Source organism: Stegostoma tigrinum, chromosome 24 (assembly GCF_030684315.1).
Source record: "Stegostoma tigrinum isolate sSteTig4 chromosome 24, sSteTig4.hap1, whole genome shotgun sequence".
Classification (NCBI taxonomy): Eukaryota; Metazoa; Chordata; class Chondrichthyes; order Orectolobiformes; family Stegostomatidae; genus Stegostoma; species Stegostoma tigrinum.
Window position 1 is genome coordinate 30,289,361 of NC_081377.1, and position 20,917 is coordinate 30,310,277.

The 20,917-nt window shown below is 41.9% G+C and overlaps 1 protein-coding gene across 3 annotated transcripts in view; it reads left to right on the forward strand.

Moving 5' to 3' along the window:
- Positions 1-17: 17 nt before the first annotated feature.
- Positions 18-20,917, forward strand: part of LOC125464975 (glucocorticoid modulatory element-binding protein 1-like) — a 42,732-nt gene continuing 21,832 nt past the window's right edge. The window contains exons 1-4 of one of the 3 annotated variants that reach the window (XM_048557966.2): positions 18-365; positions 6,102-6,190; positions 17,807-17,928; positions 18,506-18,609. In XM_048557966.2, the coding sequence (XP_048413923.1) occupies positions 226-365; positions 6,102-6,190; positions 17,807-17,928; positions 18,506-18,609 (455 nt within the window). In that variant the 5' untranslated portion in view covers positions 18-225. Of the gene's footprint in view, positions 366-6,050; positions 6,191-17,806; positions 17,929-18,505; positions 18,610-20,917 lie in introns of all 3 variants that reach the window. The other 2 variants (XM_048557965.2, XM_048557968.2) reach the window with 2 other exon arrangements.

Sequence of the window (20,917 nt, forward strand, 5' to 3'; positions counted from 1 at the left end):
CGCCGTGAACGTGATGGCGTAAGGTCGCGTCGACGCTGGCAGGGAGACGTTGGTGACGGAAAAGCGCCGAAGTAGCGACCGCGGGGCCTCGGCCATTTCTCGGTTTGTTCAGCGGCGCCTAGAGCCCGCGGGTGGGCCTCTCGGCCCCGCAGGCCCCCTTGGAGAAGCTAGCGCGTAGGCGGGTGATTGTTCGGAGCGAGGTAGGAGGAGGGAGAGACGGTGAAGATGGCGAACGCGGCGGAGGTGAACGCGGTGCCTGTCGGGGATGTGGTGGTGGTGAAGGCCGAGCCTGCAAGCCTGGAGGGGGAGAGCTCGGAGGAGAGCAAGACCCAAGTTATCTTGCAGCTGCAGCCGGTCCAGCACGGGTAAGCATCCCGCGCTGGCGATGGGCTGTTGAGGGGTTGGGGCGCGGAAGGTGTGAGGCCGATCAGTTTGAAATGCCAACATTGGACTAGACAGAGCTTAATACTCCACATTATCTTCACATATCTCAAACGGAACCATTACACTGAACAAACTGAATCAACGCCAAAAGCGCAGGGGTTGAGGCGTCGCCTCTTTTGCGCTCCACGGCCCCGATCGGAAATCCTGACGAGATCAAGCGCAGCCTCCCAACAGGACATTTTAAACTTGCTTCAGGGCTGATTTGCCTCTTTCCTTATTTGCCTCTTTCCTTCCTCCCCACTCCCCAGCCAGGTTTTATACATTGACCTCCGTGTTGGAGTCTTGGGGTGCAGTCTGAAGATGCTGACCCCTGCAAAGTATGGTGTGACGCGGTGATTTTTTTTTTGGTAGCGAAACGCACCCCCCCCCCCAACCAGGCCTGTGGGCAAACCCCACCACCTCCAACCAGGTCCCCTGTGTGCGAACGCCCCCACCTCCCAAACCAGGTCCCCTGTGTGCGACCCCACCAAAAACCAGGTCCCCTGTGTGTGAACTGCCATCCGCCAGGTCCCCTGTGGGGTGTGCAGGGCCGCTTCCTCTTTCACCAGGAGACCCGTGCTCTCCTCCCCCCTGCCCTTTTCTCACATGTCCTCTGATGACCCTATGACCCCTGCCCCAGTTTCCATGCATCCCCTCAACAGCCGCAAAGGTTGGGGGACACCAATAATTACCTCTTGTTTTGGCTAATGTATGTTGAACTAATTTTTAGTAGGCCTAAAGCATTAGAAATTAACAATGAACAATAAATATTAAATGAATACATCTAAAGATTAATTTGAGCTCAATAGAATGTATTAGAATCTATTAACACCAATGCAAGCGCATAAATATTGTGCTTTCCAGGCATATTCCTTCTGACACTTTTTTCCAGACTTTGAAATTTGTCATTACCCTTTGCTGAGAATTGTTAAAGTGGGAGTACAACTGTTATATCCTGACATTAACTCCACAGCGGCTAATGCTGTGTCAGCTCACCAAGCCCCTTTTAGGTCTTGACTGTTCAGATACCAGCCCTAAACTGTTTTACATACAGATTTTAAAAAAAAATTCATATGAAGATTAAATTCCCACTATTTGTGGGTGCACACCTGTCTCTTCAGTGACTTGATCACAAAAACCAGTTTGTTAACCCAGTGCATTACTGTGAACTTTGCAAGGTCAGGGTTGAAAAGTTAAGCCAATGGCCTATCTAACCCCTTCAGATGGGTATAAAGGTTCAACTGGCAAGATTAGAATATGTATAGGGAGTTCTGTGTCCTAGGCAATGTTTGCCATTCTACAAATATTGCTCTTTTACAAATCTGCTCATTATCCCGTCTGTGAGTGAATTGCTGCTGTTACCTATATTACAATGGTGAGCTACACTTCAAAAAAAATCTCACAGTAAAGCACATGGGGGGGAAAAACAAAATCCTGGAAATAAAAAAAAAGGAAATGAGATAACATTTCAAACCAGTGACCATTCAGAAACAAAACTGTATGGCAGCGCAGGATGTTCACCCTCATGTGCTCATGTAATAACCAGACCTTCGTTTGGAGCTACTACTCAAATTTTATTTCCTTTATCATTCCATTTATATTTCTTTTAATTCTCAAATGCCATATTCCCTGTTGCTTGATGTTATGGTCTGTTCTTCCTAAATTAAAATTCATGTTGATTTGAATGCATGGTATTCTTTTCAGACAATGCTTTTGGTGAGTGTTTGCGAAAGTACTTGGAACAACTGGGAGATGGTGGCATAGTGGTAAAGCTACTGATATAGGAATCTAGAAGTGCTGGCTGATGATCGGGGACGCAAGTTCAAATTACTGCAGCTGTGGAATTTGAATACAGTTTAACATATCTGAAATGTACAGGTAGTCTCAATGGTGACCATGAAACTCATTGGCGAGCCCACTGAGCTTTTACAGCAATGTCCTGTGCAGAAGGCAATTTACTCTCCTTATCCAGTCTGGCCCATGTGTGACTCCAGATCCTGAACAATATGGTTGACTCTTAGCTGCCCTCTGCAATGGCCTAGCAACCTTGCAGTTCAAGGGTACTTGGGGATGAGTAACAAAATTTGGCTTACTCTTGGTATACCACATTACAAAGAATACAGAACAAAGAGTGAGAAATTTCAAGTGGAGGTAACTGAGCAGGTGATGGGCAATGGATAGCCAAGAGTCCAATTTTTGACTTTGATAATACTAGAGCCTGAGATTTGGCAATTATAAATATATAAATTATTATTCCAGTGGATCGGGTGGGAAGCAATTCAGTTATTTGTAGAAAAATGCTGAGCAGCTGTATACTTTTAGTGCTTACACATGTCCTGTCCTGTGCTTTTGTGTATGGGATGATAGGACTCTTTTTTTTGTTTTTAAATAGATACCTTTTTAATCAAACTGTCCAGAGATTTTAAGGCACCTCTGGAGCAGGTGAAACTTAAACCCAGTTCTTCTGACCCAGTATTAGAGAAACTGCCACTGTGCTGTAAAATCCCCAAAGAATCTTTTAATGCACTTATTGCAAGGGTATGGATGATGCTGACATGGTCAGAATTTGTGGCTGAGTGTGCTGAGAATGAAGTCTAGTGTGGGACCAAAAGCACACGGGCCCAAGCAAGCAGACTTAAGCCATCTACCCTGACTGCCATGAGTGAACCAGTTGGGTATTTTAAAACACTTGTACCAGTTTTGTTTTACCCGGTATCGTCGCACAAACTACCATATTTTGCTTTATCTTTTCCAACCCTGCCATGATGAGAGTTGAACTCTGGTTCGAGATTGCTAGTTTACCAAAACAACTACAAGACTGTCATACCAAAAACTAAATTTCATAATAATAGTTTTCTGCATTTGGTATGATGATAATCCATTCTGGCAAGTGAAAGTGTCATTTCTACATTTTTAGGTGGATTTTTACTGTTCAAACAGGACTCTGTCATTACAAGCTCCTTTTCTCCTGGGTCATATTCTGTGATAGTATGCCCTGCTAGTGCACTGGGTCATATGTGGTAGATGCTGTTATTTTCTTGGCCTTCTCTTTAACATTGGCAAGGATGGAGTGGCAGCTTCTAAGAAGCCATTCTGTTTCTCATTGGAATTCTTCTGCTTTTTAAAAAGGAAATGTAAATGACTGATCTCATTCTGGTTCTACCCATGACCCTTCATCCCAATTCCAGACTTCTTTGATCACAAATCTAGAAATTTTGGAGCTGTGCTGCTGAGAAAATAAATTAGGGTACATCTGTACAGTGACAGCATTTGTCTAACTCACCTTTTTTTAAAACGTAGGTACAAGCAGAGTGTGGATCATTGACTGGATTATCCCAGAGATTGAGCTGGTTTTTGCAATTTAAGATTTTCTGGGAGGTCCATATTTCTACCATGAACCCCTGCCAAGAGTTCACACCTGGTGAAATCCGGCACTGCTGTATATTTGATTATTAAGCCAGGGCCTGCAGTGCAAGTAACTGAGCTGATTGTGAGAGTGAGAATGAGAAGATGGTTAACTGTGAATCTAAGAAAGATTAGTGATTCTGTAAAGTTGGAAATGTTGGTGTATGGTTGCTGCAGATACGATGAGTCAATGGCCTCCTCCAGAATGCTGCTTGCTATCATTTAAACCTTCCATCCTGTATTTAAATCATTTTCAGAGCAGTTTAGGAGCGAGGACAGTTGAGATATTATAATGAGGGTGCTTTTAATTGGAAGGCAAATGTATATTACTCCTTATATGGACAATGTTCTCTGTTCTGAAACAAGGAATCTGAATAGTGTTGATGTTGGTGATACACCATTTTCACTTTGCGTGAGATGTTGGATGTTTCCATCTAAATCAGCAGATGATGGGGTGGAATTTTGTTGCCTCTACCCCAACATTCAGCATCTTAGCCAAAACAGGAAAAGAAGGAAATTGAAGGATATCACAAGATTGAACTGTGAAGCTGTAACATTAGTATATTCTGATATTAATCACATCTTGCTTGCTACAGTGCAAAGTCAGGAGACACTGGATATAGTTCTTATTATGCTGATTTAGTCATCAGAGACAGAAGTACTGCAGTTCATCTATATCTTCAAGTCTGTCTTCTGATATGTTGATCCATCGCTAGAAAACATGAGCATTATGTGGAAGAAGGTGGTATCAAACTGAGCTCTGTAATGGTCAAATAACTAGCTTAGACTTCATTAAGATCCAGATATGAACGTAGTCATGTGGATAAAGTACTGAAGATCTTATTCTACGTGAGTATACCGCAGAACTATGTTGCAACAAAACTCTCTTTTGCGGGGTGCAAAGGAGAACATATTGAAGTTTCTTGAGCAAAACTCTTAAACCCAAACATCTACTTTGGTGTATTGCTGACAGTTGAGCACCAGTGTATTAACTTGTTATTTGGCATCTGAGCTTGTTGATATCAGCATAGTTATCAACAGTGTTAAATACATACATAATACACATTGGTTTGTCTGAGTTTTAACTTTTTCACTTCTGTGTTAGGAGGCTGAGAATTTATTATCAGGATGTGAGCGTTTAATCTAAGTTGACGCTAGAGTGCAGTACAACTTTTAATTTGACATTGAACAGTAATCTCAAGTGTTATGACATCAAAACACCTGTGACACTCTTTCAAAGCAGTGAATGCAGCAAAATGTAATTCATTGTGTACATCACAATGTGCTGAAATGTAATGTAAATGTTAGTTTTTGATGTGCCCCTGTCTTTTTGATGTGATCTTCATTGATTTATCATTTTTGCATTGCTTCCATGATATCAACGTGTTTTCCATAGACTTTGTTAGAAAATCATAGAAGCAAAGCTATTTGTCTTGCACTCGCTAGGAGTGATATGCAAGAAATCAATCTTACAAAGCGAGCATCAATTTTTACATCATAAGGCAAGGGTGCTAATTAGTTGGACCATGCTAGGAGTGGAAATATAGCAGAATATGTTGATTATCATGCTTAGTTCACTGAAAAGCTTGAGACTAGGCAGAAGTCCTCTTGTTATGATATGAAGAATATAGTTGAGTTGGCAACAAAATTCCTTTCAATTTTGTTTTTCATCGCACGCACAGCAGCAATGTCCAAACCCAGAAGTCAATCAAAGCAGCCGCACAACTTAGAGGAAACCCTGGTTGGCAGTCTTTGTGGCCCTTTCCTCTGAAAAGTGTGAATGACTTTCTTTCCCCTAGGTAAAATTGAACCCTGTGTGATGTATTAGTTCCTAACCTGTGCAAGTGCATCACACTGCAAGACAGATAATCTTAAATTAGTTTTCTGTATAATTTTTGGCATTAATGGGGTTATTTATTCCAAGCAGTTATTCCTTCTCTGAAAATACTTCTTTTAGAGACAGTCTCAATTTGGTTGGAGAGAACTCCAAAGTTGTTGGTTCTCTTTTCTACATAATTGCACAGAGTTGGAGGAAATGTTTCAAACACTAAAGGTTGCACTAAGTGTTACGTGCAGTAAATGTGACATTTCACAGAAGTACCTATTATATACCAAATTCTCAATAAACCAGCACCACATTTTGATAGTGCGTTTCACTGAACTCCCAGTGGCAGCACTGTATTTTGTTTTGACTGGACAACTTTCTATTTATCTTTGTGCAGTTGTTGATTCCTGTACTGTGGACTGACCTTCGTTTGAAATTATTCCAATAGCATGTGTGAAGAAGGAGCAGAATCGAATTGCAATGCTTCGGTCGTGACCGTGGAGACGCACACTTTACAGAAGCTAGCAGATGGGGAAGGTAAGAGATTAGGCTTCGTAACATAAAGCATTGGATATTGTCTGAGTTCTGGTTACTTAAATTTAAACACCTAATCAAACATTGCCACGTAAAATGAGGTAACAAAAATTCTGATTTTTTTTTAGTATTATTGTCTGTTAAATGCCTGCAACTTGCAGTTTTAAACACTATCAAAACCATGATGCATCCTGGGCACGTGCAGAAATTAGGAATAGACATAGGTCAGGCTGCTCCTTTAGCCTGCTCCACTATTTAATAAGGTCATAAGATCTGATCATCCAATGGTCCTGCCTATCCCCAATACCTTTCCCTTTTTTATAAAGAATCTGTGCACCTCCTGAATTAATTATATTCAAATACCCTGCTTCCACAGTTTGAGGAAGAATTTCAAAAATTTGTGACCTTTAGAGAAAAATTCTCCCAATGAGCCTTTAATAGACAACCCTTCTTTTGAAATACTCACCTTTGATTCTAGATTATCCAACAAGAGGAAACGTTATTTCCACATCTCCCTGTCAAGATTTTGCAGGGGCTTATAGTTTCAATCGAGCCGTCTCTTGCTGTTCTAAACTCTAGTGAATATAAATTGAGCCTGTCAAATCTTTTCTCATAACACGGCCTACTCGTTGCAGGTATTAGTCCAAGTAAATATTCTGAACTGCTTCCAGTACATGTACGGCCTCCCCTCAGTAAGGAGGCCAGTGTTATCCACAGCTCTCCAAATGTGGCCTCTCTGTACCCTGTATAACTGAAGCAGAATCACCTTTGTTTTGACTTTAGTTCCCTTTCTTCTAAATAAGAGTCTATTAGCTCTTAGTTACGTGCTGTACCTGCATACACTAATCTTTTGTGATTCATGTCTTAGAACACATCTGAGAGGCCTTCAATCTCTCACTATGTGGGTAATGTGCTTTTTTTGATTGAGTCATATCAGAGTTCAAGGGACGTTATGGAAATCATAGAACATATAGCATGCAAGGAGGCTGTTCAACTCTGCAGCTAGTTTTTGGAACAATCTAATTAACTGAGTTTTCCAGCGCAGAAACATTTTTTTTTAGTCCAGCTGGTATGTACTAGTGAGTATGCTCCAAAAGAGCTTCTGTTCGCTCCCTGTTCTTCATCTAACCCTATCGGCACATCCTTCCATTTCTTTTTCCCTTGTGCATGAATCTGTTTTGTTCTTAAATGTATCTATTTCATTTACCATTATTCCATATGGTGGCATGTTCCACACTGTAAACACACTCTGGTAAAGTAGTTTGTCATGAACTCGTTGTTGGAATTAAGTGTTTTTCTAATGGTCCCTGGCTTTGGACTTGCCTACAGAAAGGAACAGGCAAGCTTTTAATTCATTCCAAACATACCCATTTACACAATTAAAATTTTTCTACCTATCCTCAAGGCAGTGCTGACTCAGCTCCACTCTTTGCAGGGGTTTTATTAGCTTACTAATAGTAGTACTTTGTGCAATGTTGCTCTGACTTGTGTTCCTTTGTCTTTCAGACATTGGCACCTAGTATTGACTGTGCTGGTGTTTGTCTCTTTAAATGTTTGCTCGGGCCAGTATTTGGTCAGTTTGGCCAGTGGTATGGGCCAGTATTTGTTGCTCGTCTCAAATTGCAGAAATTGAGATGTCTTCTTGCACTGTTGCGGTCCTTAAGTTGTAAAAACATCAGGATAATCATTGCTATAAGGAAGGGAGTTGCAAGATTTTGACCTAGCAACAGTGTAGAAAAAGTTAGTTGCAACTCCGGGCGGAATGTGGAATGGAAGGAACCTTCAGGTTCCCGTGCATCATCTGCCTTTGTTCTTCCAGGTTATAGAGGTTTTGGTCTTTGAAGGTGCTATCAGGCGAACCTTAGTAAGTTGATGTAGTATGTATAATTTCCACTGTGCATCACTGGTGAAGTGCATGAATGTTGAAGATGTTTATTAGGGTGCCAATCAAGCAAACTGCTTTGTCCTGGGTTGTATCAAGCTTCCTGAGTATTGTTAGAGCTGCACTCATCGAAGCAAGTGGAGATTATTCCATCACTACACTATTTTTGATTGTGCTTTGCATATGATCAAGCACCAGGGAGACAGGAGATGAGTTACTTGCTGCAAAATTCCCAACCACTAACCCTCTCTTACAGCCATTGTATATTTTGCTGATCCAGCTCTGTTTCTGGTCATCAGTAACTGCAGGATATTGATAGTGGGGGATGTTTAGTGATGGTTGTGTCATTCAATGTTTTGGGGGAAATGTTTAAATTCCATTGATTTGGGCATAGGCATTGCCACTTAAATGTCAGGCAAATAACATTCTGACCACATCAGCCCAAGCCCTGATGTCCATGATGTGTTGCTTATGGGCATGAACTACTTCAGAATTAGACTTTGATGTCAAGCATTGTGCAATCGTCAGCTAACATCCTCACTTCTGACTTTATTTCTGTGGTGGTCACAAATGAAACAGCTGAAGATGGTTGGCCCAAGGGCACTGTGCTGAGGACTTCGTAAGTGATGTCCTTGGGCTGGCAATATTGGTCTTATTCGACCACCGCCATCGTGGAACAATCCCTCTTCCATACCTTAAACCCCACCTCTTCCTCCATTACATTGACTGTATCGGCGCCGCCTCTTGCTCCTATATGGGGCTTGAACAGTTCATCCACTTCACCAACACCTTCCACCCCAACCATAAGTTCACCTGGACCATCTCTAATACCTCTGTCTTCTTCCTGGATCTGTGTCTCCATCTCAGGCAACCACCTACAAACTGATACCCATTTCAAGCCCACTGACTCCCACTGCTACCTAGAATACACCACCTCCCGCCCACCTTCCTGCAAAAATGCCATCCCCTATTCCCAATTCCTTCGCCTCTGCTGCATCTGCTCCCATGATGAGACATTCCACTCCCATACCTCTCAGATGTCCTCGTTTTTGAAGGACCGCAACTTTCTTTTTCGCCCCCCACCTGAGTAGTCGAGAACTCCCTCAACCGTGTCTCCCGCATTTCTCGCAACTCATCCCTCACACCTCTTCCCCGACATAAAAAAAAACCAAAACAGCATCCCCCTCGTCCTCGCGTACCACCCCACCAACCTCTAGATCCAGCGCATCATCCTCTGACACTTCCGCCATCTGCAATCCGACCCCACCACCAAAGACATTTTTCTCTCGCCACTCTTACCTGCCTTCCAGCGGGACCACTCTGTCCGTGACTTCCTTGTCCACTCCTCGCTCCCCTCCAGCCCCACCACGCCCAGCACTTTACCCTGCAACAGCAGGAAGTGCTACACCTGCCCCCACACCTCCCCCTTCACCCCAGCCCCAAGCCCAAAGCAGACTTTCCGCATCAAGCAGATGTTCATCTGCACATCTGCTAATGTGGCATACTGCATCCGCTGTTCTGGTTGTGGCCTCCTGTATATTGGGGAAACCAAGCAGAGGCTTGGGGACAGCTTTGCAGAACATCTACACTCGGTTCGCACTAAACAACTGCACCTCTAATTGTCAACCATTTCAACTCCCCCTCTCATTTCTTAGATGACATGTCCATCCTCCTGCAGTGCCACAACGATGCTACCTGACGGTTGCAGGAACAGCAACTCATACTCTGCTTGGGAACCCTACAGCCTAATGGTATCAATGTGGACTTCACAAGCTTCAAAATTCCCCCCCACTGCGTCCCAAAACCAGCCCAACTCGTCCCTGCCTCCTGAACCTGTCTTTCCACCTATCCCCTCTTCCCACCTCAAGCCCCACCTCCATCTCCTACCTACTAACCTCATCCTGCCCCCCCTTTACTTGCCTGCCCTTCCTGGACTGACCTATTTCCTCTCTACTTGCCCACCTACACGCACCTTTACTGGCTCCATCCCCACCTCTTTGACCTGTCTGTCTCCTCCCACCTGTCTTCTCCTCTATGTTCTATCCGCCTCCCCCATCTCCCTATTTATTTCAGAACTTCCTTCCCCTCCCCCAGTTCTGAAGAAGGGTCTAGGCCCAAAACGTTAGCTTTCTTGCTTCTCTGATGCTGCTTGACCTGTTGTGTTCATCCAGCTCTACACCTCGTTATCTCAGGTTCTCCAGCATCTGCAGTTCCAACTATCTTTCACAGCCATCTTCCTTTGGTCCAGAATGACTCCATTCGATGGATTTCTCTCTTCCCCCACAATGGTTCCCACTGATTCCAGAGCTCTTTAAGGCTGCTTTGATATTAAGGGTGGTCCGGACCTTAAGGGCTTCATGACCTTCATGACCTAGTGTATCTGGACCTTGTTGATCACTTAATGTAACAACTTGATTTTGATTAGCTGCCACAAAGTAAGGATGGTTTCAGAAAAAGTTGGTGCGTGATATGATATGCTGTTTGTGGTTAGATAACTCCAAGGAACAAAATATGAATCTCCACCATATTTATTGATCTGACCAAGACCAGTCAGCCATTAGGGCTTTGAACACGTCATAAAGAAATTTAGCTGACCTGAGAGATGTGGCACGATGGTTGAATAGCTTGTCCTAAATGCTGGTGAATTTTTTTTGACCCATTCCCAGTCAGGAGGAGTTAACAGGGAGACATGCTAATGCCAACCTTTTGTGTTTTCCATTGTTTTAATGATGGTGATCATCAAAGAGGTTTCTGACTGTGTCAACTTCTGCCTTACAATTAGCATAAATAAAACTAAGTAATATACTCGCCTGCTCGGAGAAAACCCTAACTTAAGTCCAGGGTTTCAGTCCTTGGACAGACCCTGTTAACAGTGGATAAGTTCATTTGTTCTAGCAGGACACTGTCTCTTGAGCCTTGCATGGTGAATATGTAACACAGAAGAATTGTCAAAGTCAGTATAACCTGTTGGCAGATTTTGAATATCAGTCTGTGAACAAAGAGTAAGTCACTGAGTTAGATAAGACTGAAATAGGTTCTTGATGAGTAGAGAGATCAAAGGTTTTGGGGAGAAGGCAGGAGGATAGGGTTGAGAAATGTATCGGCCATGATCAAATGGCAGAGCAGATTTGATGGGCTGAATGACCTAATTCAACTCCTGTAAGTAATGATCTTACAGTCTTAGTCTGCTGACCAAACTAAGTCTCTTGATCAATGGACCTGTCCACTTTGGTCTATGCATACAAGACTTGTACTGTGTGCCACTGTCATGTCAAGAAGCTCAACTGACTTTCTTTTGAGCTGTTTTTGGAATCTTCTGAAAGTCAGACGGTGTGGCTAAATACCAGTTATTGAGGTACTCGCATGAACTTGCAACCATACTTCCACACTGTACTGAGGCAGTTGTAACTGATTTGGGCTGGCCATGTGGCCAGAATGTGAAATACTCGCTTGCCAAAATGAATATTCCATGGAGACCTTGAGCCTGAGATGCACAGTTATGAAGATCAAAGGGGGGAGGGGTCCAGGTACATCCGAAGGTTTCACTTAAGAGTTTTGAAATTAACTTCAAGTCCTGAAAGAAGCGTTGCCAGTAGCAGCATGGTGGCTCGGTGATTAGCACTGCTGCCTTAGACAAGAGGGTCTCGGCTGACTCTGTGTGGCATTTGCACATTCTCCCCATGTCTATGTGGGTTTTCACTGGATGCTCCAGTTCCCTTCCACAGTCCAAAAATATGCAGGTTAAGTAGATTAGCCATGCTAAAAGTTAGGTGGGAAATAGAGTTACAAGGAAAAAGGAGTGTTTGGTCTGGGTGAGATGCTTTTTGGAGGGTTGGTGGACTCGGTGTGCCAAATGGCCTGTTTCCATACTGTAGGGATTCTATGATCACTACAGCTAGCTAAACCATATAAAAACAAAGTATGAGTTTCTTAGACAAGAGCATATATTAAGCCGAGGAAATCCCAAGTCAGCAACCCAACCAAAATAGAGAACATCTCCTGTCCTAATTCTGCAGAATCTTCCAGGCTCGGGTAAGCTTTAGCACTCACCTGTATACCCACCTGAACCATACATATATGATAAGTCATTTGCATCTTGAAGAACAAAGCAGAAGTGGATCTAGAACATAGAACATAGAACAGTACAGCACAGAACAGGCCCTTCAGCCCACAATGTTGTGCCGACCATTGATCCTCATGTATGCACCCTCAAATTTCTGTGACCATATGCATGTCCAGCAGTCTCTTAAATGACCCCAATGACCTTGCTTCCACAACTGCTGCTGGCAACGCATTCCATGCTCTCACAACTCTCTGCGTAAAGAACCTGCCTCTGACATCCCCTCTATACTTTCCACCAACCAGCTTAAAACTATGACCCCTCGTGCTAGCCATTTCTGCCCTGGGAAATAGTCTCTGGCTATCAACTCTATCCATGCCTCTCATTATCTTGTATACCTCAATTAGGTAATTTCTATTGGAAAGTTTTGATGTGTTCACAGTTTAAATACATCATTGCATATATCTGTATATATCTGATGCCAACCGATCCTGGTGTTCTGATTTGGGATTTACTCAGCAATGAGGCAACAATATTAGAAACAGCACTTGCCAAATCTTCTGACTCTTAGCAAATCAGACAGGATAAGTCAATGATTATCAACACCAGGTGTAAATCTGAGCAAGTTTCCTGCCATTTAGGCCCAGATTGAGATGCGGGAAATAGAAGCAAGCATAGGTAATGCTGATTCTCAAGCCTGCTTTGCATTTAAAAAGATTATGACTGAATTATTCAGATCCATTATTCTGTCCTAGGCAGGGCATTGCACACACTAATCAACATGGACATCCCTTCGTTGGCTGATATGAATCTGACTTGATCTTTAACACTTGCCATCAATCCCTACAGAGCAGAATGAGGCTATTCAGCCTGTCAAGTTTGAACCAACCAACCCACCCCGCCCCTTAAATTCATCTCTGTAATCTCCACAGTTTGTTTTGCCATGGCCAATCCTCCTAACTTGTGCATTCTTGGACTGTGGAAGGAAACTGAAGCACCCGGAGGAAATCCACTCAGACATTCGAATATGTAAGCCGTCTGCCAAGGCAGGTGAACCCAGCTGCCTTGTGCTCTGCCGCCCCAGCCACTTCATCCAGCCTAAATTTACTAGATGTATTCTTTTTCTTAGCACTGCGCAGCACCAGTGTTCCAAAAACTTACAATCCCCTCGGTGGATAGCCAAAGGGGTGGGGAATTTTGGCAGAAAGATATTATCAAGCAGTGGAACCTTCACTTACAATCCTATTCAGATGAAATCACAAGTTATTCACTGATATTTATCTTGTTTATCTTGATCCAGTGTGCATCACAAGATGTGACTTAGAAGCTTGCGGATTCAAGGCCAGCTCCAGAGAGTTGAACAAAAAATCCAGCTGACACCCCAGTACAGTACAAAAGGAATGCTTTGTCAGAAGTGTTGACCCTTGAATGAAACATTTAACCATGGCTCCATCTGTACCATCAGATTAAAGTAATATATCCAATCACACTTTTTGAAAGAAGACCAGGAGAGTTGTTATCAGTATCATCACCAGTGTTTATCCCGCATTCATCATAATTGAAACATATTATCTGTTTGTGAGACCTTGTTTTGCACAATTGGCTACTGTATCTCTTGCATCACTATGACTTTCCAAAATAATAATGCCTGGAAACTTTTTGAGGTGGTGAAAAGTCATCCATTATGTCCTCTAATTCAAATTTTTTTAAACATGGCAGCTAATCTATCTAAAAGGATTTCAGACTACCTCCACCAGTCACAATCCTGAATGATATAAGTTAGTCTCTCAAGTGCATTATTCTCAGCAGGCAGACGAAGCTGACTAACAGTGTCAGACATCAGACCTACCTGACAAACTGAGATTGTTGATGATCTCTGAGGTAATGACTAACCTGTCTAATAGCTTTCAGATCTCATGTTGCAAGGTACAGGCATATCTCCCTGCCACTTATTGTGAAGATGTTGATGATCTTTGGAAATGAAAAAGACAAGGGGGTTGAAGATGAGAGAATGGAAAAGAACAAGGAGGCTGGGGGGATAAAATTTGGCATTTGATTTGGTTTGACTTTATTCAAAGTTACTGAGACTATGCATTATTGAATGCCTTGCCCACCAAGAGCCTATTCGAACTGTTTAAAGTGCACAGATCTTCGTGTCCTGCCCCAGTTAGTGAAATCGCTGCCTAAAACTGAGCCATGTTACACAGAAGACCATGGGTTTGATTCTCAGTTCCTACTGATTCCAGGCTGATTGTTCAGTTGGGCCTCATCCTCATAAGTCAACAAGGCAAAATCCAGCATGATTCCTGCTACTGATCACTGTCAGAAATGCAATCAGAAAGTTTGCATATGCTCTTTCATGTCTGTAATGCCATCTTGCCAGGACTCTTCAGCTACACTTGAAGCATTTATCAGAATCTGTTACCTGTCGCTCAGTAACTCAGCAACTACCACATGTATGTACTATCACATTGAATTGTAGTTTTTCCTGTTTGTTCTTGTATGGGGTATGGATGTTACTGACAATACTGATATTTGTTGCCTGTCCTCAGTTGTCTTTGAACTGAGTATCTGTGTTGGCCATTTGAGAAGGCAATTCGGATTCAACTACATTGCTGTGGGTCTGGAGTCACAGGTTGGCCAGACCAGAAAGGGGCAACAAAGTTCTTTCCCTGAAAGCCAATAGTAAACCAGATAGACTTTTATGACAAGTTGACAATGGTTGTATGGTTGCTGTGAGTCTTTTCTTTAATATCATTGAACTGTTGAATGCCAGTTGCCTTGTTGGAAAGCAAAGCCATGTTCTAGGAAAGCGAGCGTTAGTTTATTAGCCCAATGATGTGACTATTGTACCATTGTCTCTCGAATCATTGGGATGGAATAGTGGTGGGAAACCTTAGAATTAATTTGATTAATGAATATAAATTACACCAAGAGACTGGATTTTTTTTTTTAATAAATCATTTGATGTAACTGATGTATTAAAATCAAGTAACATAGACCTTTTTGTTAATATTAACAATCTCCTCTGAATAGGAATGGCTTTGCGCTCCTGATGATTTCTTCCTTTTAATCTTGTGGGTATGGTTATTGCTCTTCTTGCAGTGGTTAAACTCAGACGTTTGTAGGTAACTTTTCATATGTTTAGGCGACAATTGCAACCCTTCAGATCGGCTTGTTGCCATCTCTTGAGTGGAGTGTTTTACTGCATACTGCATTAGTTTTCTGGGCACTCGTTTACATCCGTTTCCATTCCCTCACCCATATACATTAAATTCCCAATACTGGCCCAGAACAGCATTACCCATGAGAAATAGAGAGGGGGGAAATTGTCAGCGGAATGGCTAGAGTGGTTGTTTGGACATGGGATGCCTCGCCATTTTGAAAACTGGATAATGGGGGATACAGGACATTAAGAAACTTGGATGTTTAATTTTTTTGACTAGTACTGTATTTGTAAATTATGATTGAGACACTTTTTTCCAGTAAATTTCTCAGGTATCCTTGAAGGTGCTGCCCTTGGGTGGAAGACCAGTTTCTTAATAATAGGCTTTCTTGTTATTTTACTGAAATAAATATTCTTTAAATGCATTTATTAGGCAGCGTTCTCCAAATTTTTTTTCAGTTGCACGTCCTAAATATTTCCTTTATATGACTTGATCTCAGATTTTCATCAAGCACTCCCATAAAGGAGACTTCTTTAAAACATTGTCAGCCACTATATAAATACAATTGTTCTGTTAGATGGACGGAATGGGACTTGGTGGGAGTGGAGCACCTGTTCTACCATAAAGTGCATTACAAGTTAAGTTGAATTTGACACTTGTAAGTCTTATTATTCAGTCTCTGGTTGTAATCTAAGATCTGAAGGGAATCAGATGGTGAACAGGAAGCATGTTAAGATAACAACGTGTGGAGCTGGATGAATACAGGAGGCCAAGCAGCATCTCGGGAGCACAAAAGCTGATGTTTCGGGCCTAGACCCCATGAAGGGTCACTATATAAATACAATTGTTCTGTTAGATGGACGGAATGGGACTTGGTGGGAGCTTTTGTGCTCCCGAGATGCTGCTTGGCCTGCTGTGTTCATCCAGCTCCACACTTTGTTATCTTGGATTCTCCAGCATCTGCAGTTCCCATTATCTCTGAAGCACGTTAACTTGTTTTTCTGACTGGCCAGTTGTACTGAAGCCTGTCAAATCCTTACCAACAGAAAATCTCAGATATTAGGCACAGACATTAAAAATGATACAGTCTATTATTGTGCCCTTTCTGTTCTGCATGGTTCCGTAGCATTCTTTGATGTACTTTGTGATCAAACTATTCTGGAGCAGCTAACGTGGAGCATTTCTGACAACCTCCCTATCCTAAAGTAAGTTGGGTTCTTCTGTATAACAATGTTAGTTACATAAAAGCAATAGATTAATATTTGATTCGATTTTGAGAAATTACTTGGTGTATTTAATTCTGTACTTATTTCTGCTTGCAGTTATTTGGAGTTGGCTGGCTAACTACAAGTTCAATGTTCTGATCTTTTGATACCTTTTCTAGCCATGTTCCCAGTTATGGTGTTGGTGTAACAGTTATTTTAAACTGAATCCATTTCATCGCTCTTTTGCTGAAGTGATGTTTATATGCTGGAAATTGGCAATTACTGGCTAAATATAACTTTCAAGAACTCCATAACTGTGCATGGAAAGGGCTGAATGGTAAAATCCACTCTCATTTCAAATCTAGACCAGACTGATGGGAAGAAAGTCGTCATTCAGTTGTGAAATGCTGTGTGAAGTGAATTTGAGATTGCAAGCCAGTTGCAGGTGAATGAAAGTTCATATCACCAGCCTCTTACTAGAGTCTCTCAAACTGCAGGATACCTATTGTGCTGAGCCATGCTATCAAAATGACACTGGTGCATGCAGTGGATGGCAGATTTTGGATCTTTTCAGTGCTGTGCTTAGTTCTTGCTATGCCTGAAGTGTCAAAGGGAACTTTACACTGCATATTAATTCATATTTACCTGGAAGTACTTGAATAAGGCAGCGTCGAAGCAGCGGCTCCTTACATCTAGCCTATCTTTACCAAGGAATGCTTTGTGCTTATTTTAGGTGGTTTTATTTCACTTCTGTAAATTCAGGTTATTGTACCCTTACCAATACTGCTCTAATATAAATCTAAAATACTGCTGCACACTCCACCTTGCTTTTTCAAAACCTGCCACCTGCCTGTAATTTGTGCTGTCCCTAAAGCACTGGATCTCTGTACCCCTATTTCTGACCTTTGCTTTCTGGACACTATGCTCTGGAATTCCTTTCGCAACTTTCCCTGCTTCTCTATCTCCATTGCATTTTAAGGTACTCCTTAAAAGCGGCGTTGTCACCTGTCCGTTTCCTTTTGCGACCAGGTGGCGGCTTTTATTTGCTAATGCTCTCTTGAAGTGTTTTGGGCATTTTGCCAAGTTAAAGGTGTAACACATATTTAATTGTTGCAAATTTACCAGTGAGAGAACTGCATACAGCTTGTTTGCATTGTAGGGGTTGAAAGAGGCAGATAACTTTGGCAATGGTTTTCACCAGATAAGACCTCGCCAACTCTCAGATTTTTTTATCCCCAGTCATTTTTCAAAAATAAAACTGAAATTGTTTGAGGCTATGAAAAATTAATTTTTTTTAAATTTCAGATATCTGCAATGAGATCAATGAGGAAGTTGAAATTGCTTATCCCATTACTTGTGGCGAGAGTAAAGCTATTCTCTTGTGGAAGAAATTTGTTTGTCCGGGTATTAATGTGAAATGTGTAAAGGTAAGAGAACAGCTAAAGCTAAAACATTGTTAGCTTTATGACATTTCTTGTTAAACTTGCTGCTTATTATCTTGTTGAGTCAAGCAGGCCACTGAAGTCTCATTATGATTTCTGGCTGATGCAGTGTTGGCAGACATCAAATGAGTTGGCAATAGGGGCCCTTCAGTTGATCTAAGACCCCTCTGATCAGGAGGGCTAACACAATCAGATTGGGCTGCTACTTCTGGCTGTTAATCCTCCTCCATGTGTCTGAGGTATGGTTTTGTTGTACTGTGTTTAAGGGTAGAATATTCTACTGTTATCGAGGTACACAAATCCCTCTTGAATCCCTTATCCCTTGTGCAGCATACAGAGGAATACACACATTCCCCAGCATGAGACTGCCTTAGTTCCAGAAGGTGCTTCAGCTGCATTGTGTTAGTGTGGGATATCTCTATATTTTTGTATTTGAGTACACGCGTGCATGTGGTATCCTGGTGCTTGTATGGAAATCTCTTTGTCTCTTAGTATGTGACCAAAGATATCTATATTTTCAGCTCTGGTTGACTGAATTATTGGATTTTAATTTTTCTTTCAGTTTAATGATCAGCTTATAAGCCCAAAGCAGTTTGTACATTTGGCAGGGAAGTCTACACTGAAAGACTGGAAGCGGGCAATTCGAATAGGCGGTATAATGTTGAGGTTGGTACCTTTTTTTTCAGGATTGCTTTTTGTAATCTCCTTTGTATGATCTTGAACCCAGGATAATGCTGTCTTTGTGCTTTGTTTATTAAATACTTCTGTACCTTGACATCAGCTTTCTTGATTCCTTTTCTCTTAATCATAGCAAGCTTCTTAATTCTCTTCAAAATCGTTGTCATCTCCCTACGTTAAATTATTCAATCCATTCTTTTGTTGTCCCATTTCTAATGAATTAGTAAATCCGAGGCCATGAAATCCCAAGTTTGATTCCTAATCAGTGGTTGATGAGCTGAGCTTCCTCTTTGGCCACTCTGCAGATTTTATAGTCATTTCGATCCCTGCTGTCTGCAAGTCATATCGAAGTGCACAATCTTAGCTAACACACCAGCCTGGCACTTGGAGTGCTGAGCTTTAGTTGTGCTGAATATCAGATGAGATGTTGAAGTCAGGCCCTGTCTGTCTTTGCTGATGGGCACAAAAGATCCAATGAAACTGTTTTGCAGAAAAGCAAGGTGTTTCCCCAGTGTCCTTGTCAATACTTATCCCTTGACCGACACCATGGAAGGCAGATTTTATTCCTTACCTTGTGTGCAAATTGGCTATCCAAATTTCTGTCTAACATCAATGGCAGGAGTTCAGAAATGTTGATCCTATATCCTAATCTTTTAACATTGATGCTTTCTGTAATATTTAACCTATTCAACTAGGTTTATTTTATTTAAAATATTTAAATTTATCAGTTTTGTCTGTTTGTAATTGAGGTAATGACTCCTCCCTATGCACCTAGGTGTTTGTACTTGGATTGTATGCTTATAATTTTTTTTGAGTGAGTGCGTGAAAGATGCCTGTGGGAGCCTTGGCTATGTCTTTCTAAAATTCTGTCTGTCAGCTTTTCTTGCCATCTCCCACATTCATTTAATAAACACTATTTTGTATCCTGTTTAATTGGGAGTGGCCACCACCAAGAATGTTACACTGAACTACTGACAAACACGTTAGTATGCAGCATTATAGAGTCAGTCTTACAGTATCAAAGCAGACCCTTTGGTCCAACTCATCTGAACTAATTAGGCATCCCAATCTGACCTAGTCCCATTTGCCAGCATTTAGCCATATTCCTCTCAACCCTTCCTATTCATGTACCCCCCCCCCCCCCGATACCTTTTTAAATATTGCAATTGTACCTGCCCCCACCCCTTACACTGGCATTTCATTCCATATATGCATCCAGTTTGTGTGAAAAGGTTATGCTTAGATCCTTTTTTAATCTTTCATCTTTCATCTGGTGGTCCTAGTTTTGGACTCCCCACCCTAAGAAAAAAGACTTTAGCTATTAACCCTCTCCATGTCTCTCATGATTTTAAAAATCTGTACAATGCCATCCCTCAGTCTTCAGCACTGCAGGGATGAAAGCCCTAGCCTATTCAAATCACCCCCAGCTCAAATCCTGCAGTCCTTGCCACATCCTTAAATCTTTTCTGTACCCTTTCAGATTTAGCAACATCTATGCTATATAGAGACAACCAGAATTGTACACACTGTATCCTGTAGAGTAGCAACATGACACATTTGATGTTCTGCCCAATGAAGGCAAGCTTACCAAACGACACCTTCACTTTCCTGTCTACCTGTGACTCCACTTTCAAGGAAATATGCGTTTCCACCCCAGGCCTCTTTGTTCAGCAGCACTCTCCGTGTCCTTGCCATTAACTGTATAAGTCCTGCCCTGGTTTCCTTTACTAAAATGGAACAGCTTACATTTATATAAATTAAACTTCATCTGTCACTCCTCGCTGCTTTGCCCCATCTGATCAAGGTCCTGTTGTACTCCGAGATGATCAATTTCAGTGTACACTGCACCACCTTCTTTAGTGCCATCTGCAAACTTACTAACTTTCCTTCTATATTCACAACCAAATCATTTAAATAAATGACAGAAAGCAGTATACCCAACACTGATCTTTGAGGCACGTCACTGGTCACAGGCCTCCAGCATTTTCAAAAAAAAACAGACAACCTTCCACTGCCACCTCTGTTTCCTACCTTCAAGTCAATTTGTATTCACTTGGCTAGTTCGCTGGATCCCATGTGATCTAACCTTGCTAACGAGTCTATGATGTGGAACTTTGTCAAACATTTTGCTGAAGTCCATACAGACAATGTCAACCATTCTGCATTCATCAATTTTCTTTGTCACCTCTTCAAAAAAACTCAATCAAGTTAGAGAGACCTGACTCCCTACCTACAAGAGATAATGGGAACTGCAGATGCTGGAGAATCCAAGACAACAAAATGTGAGGCTGGATGA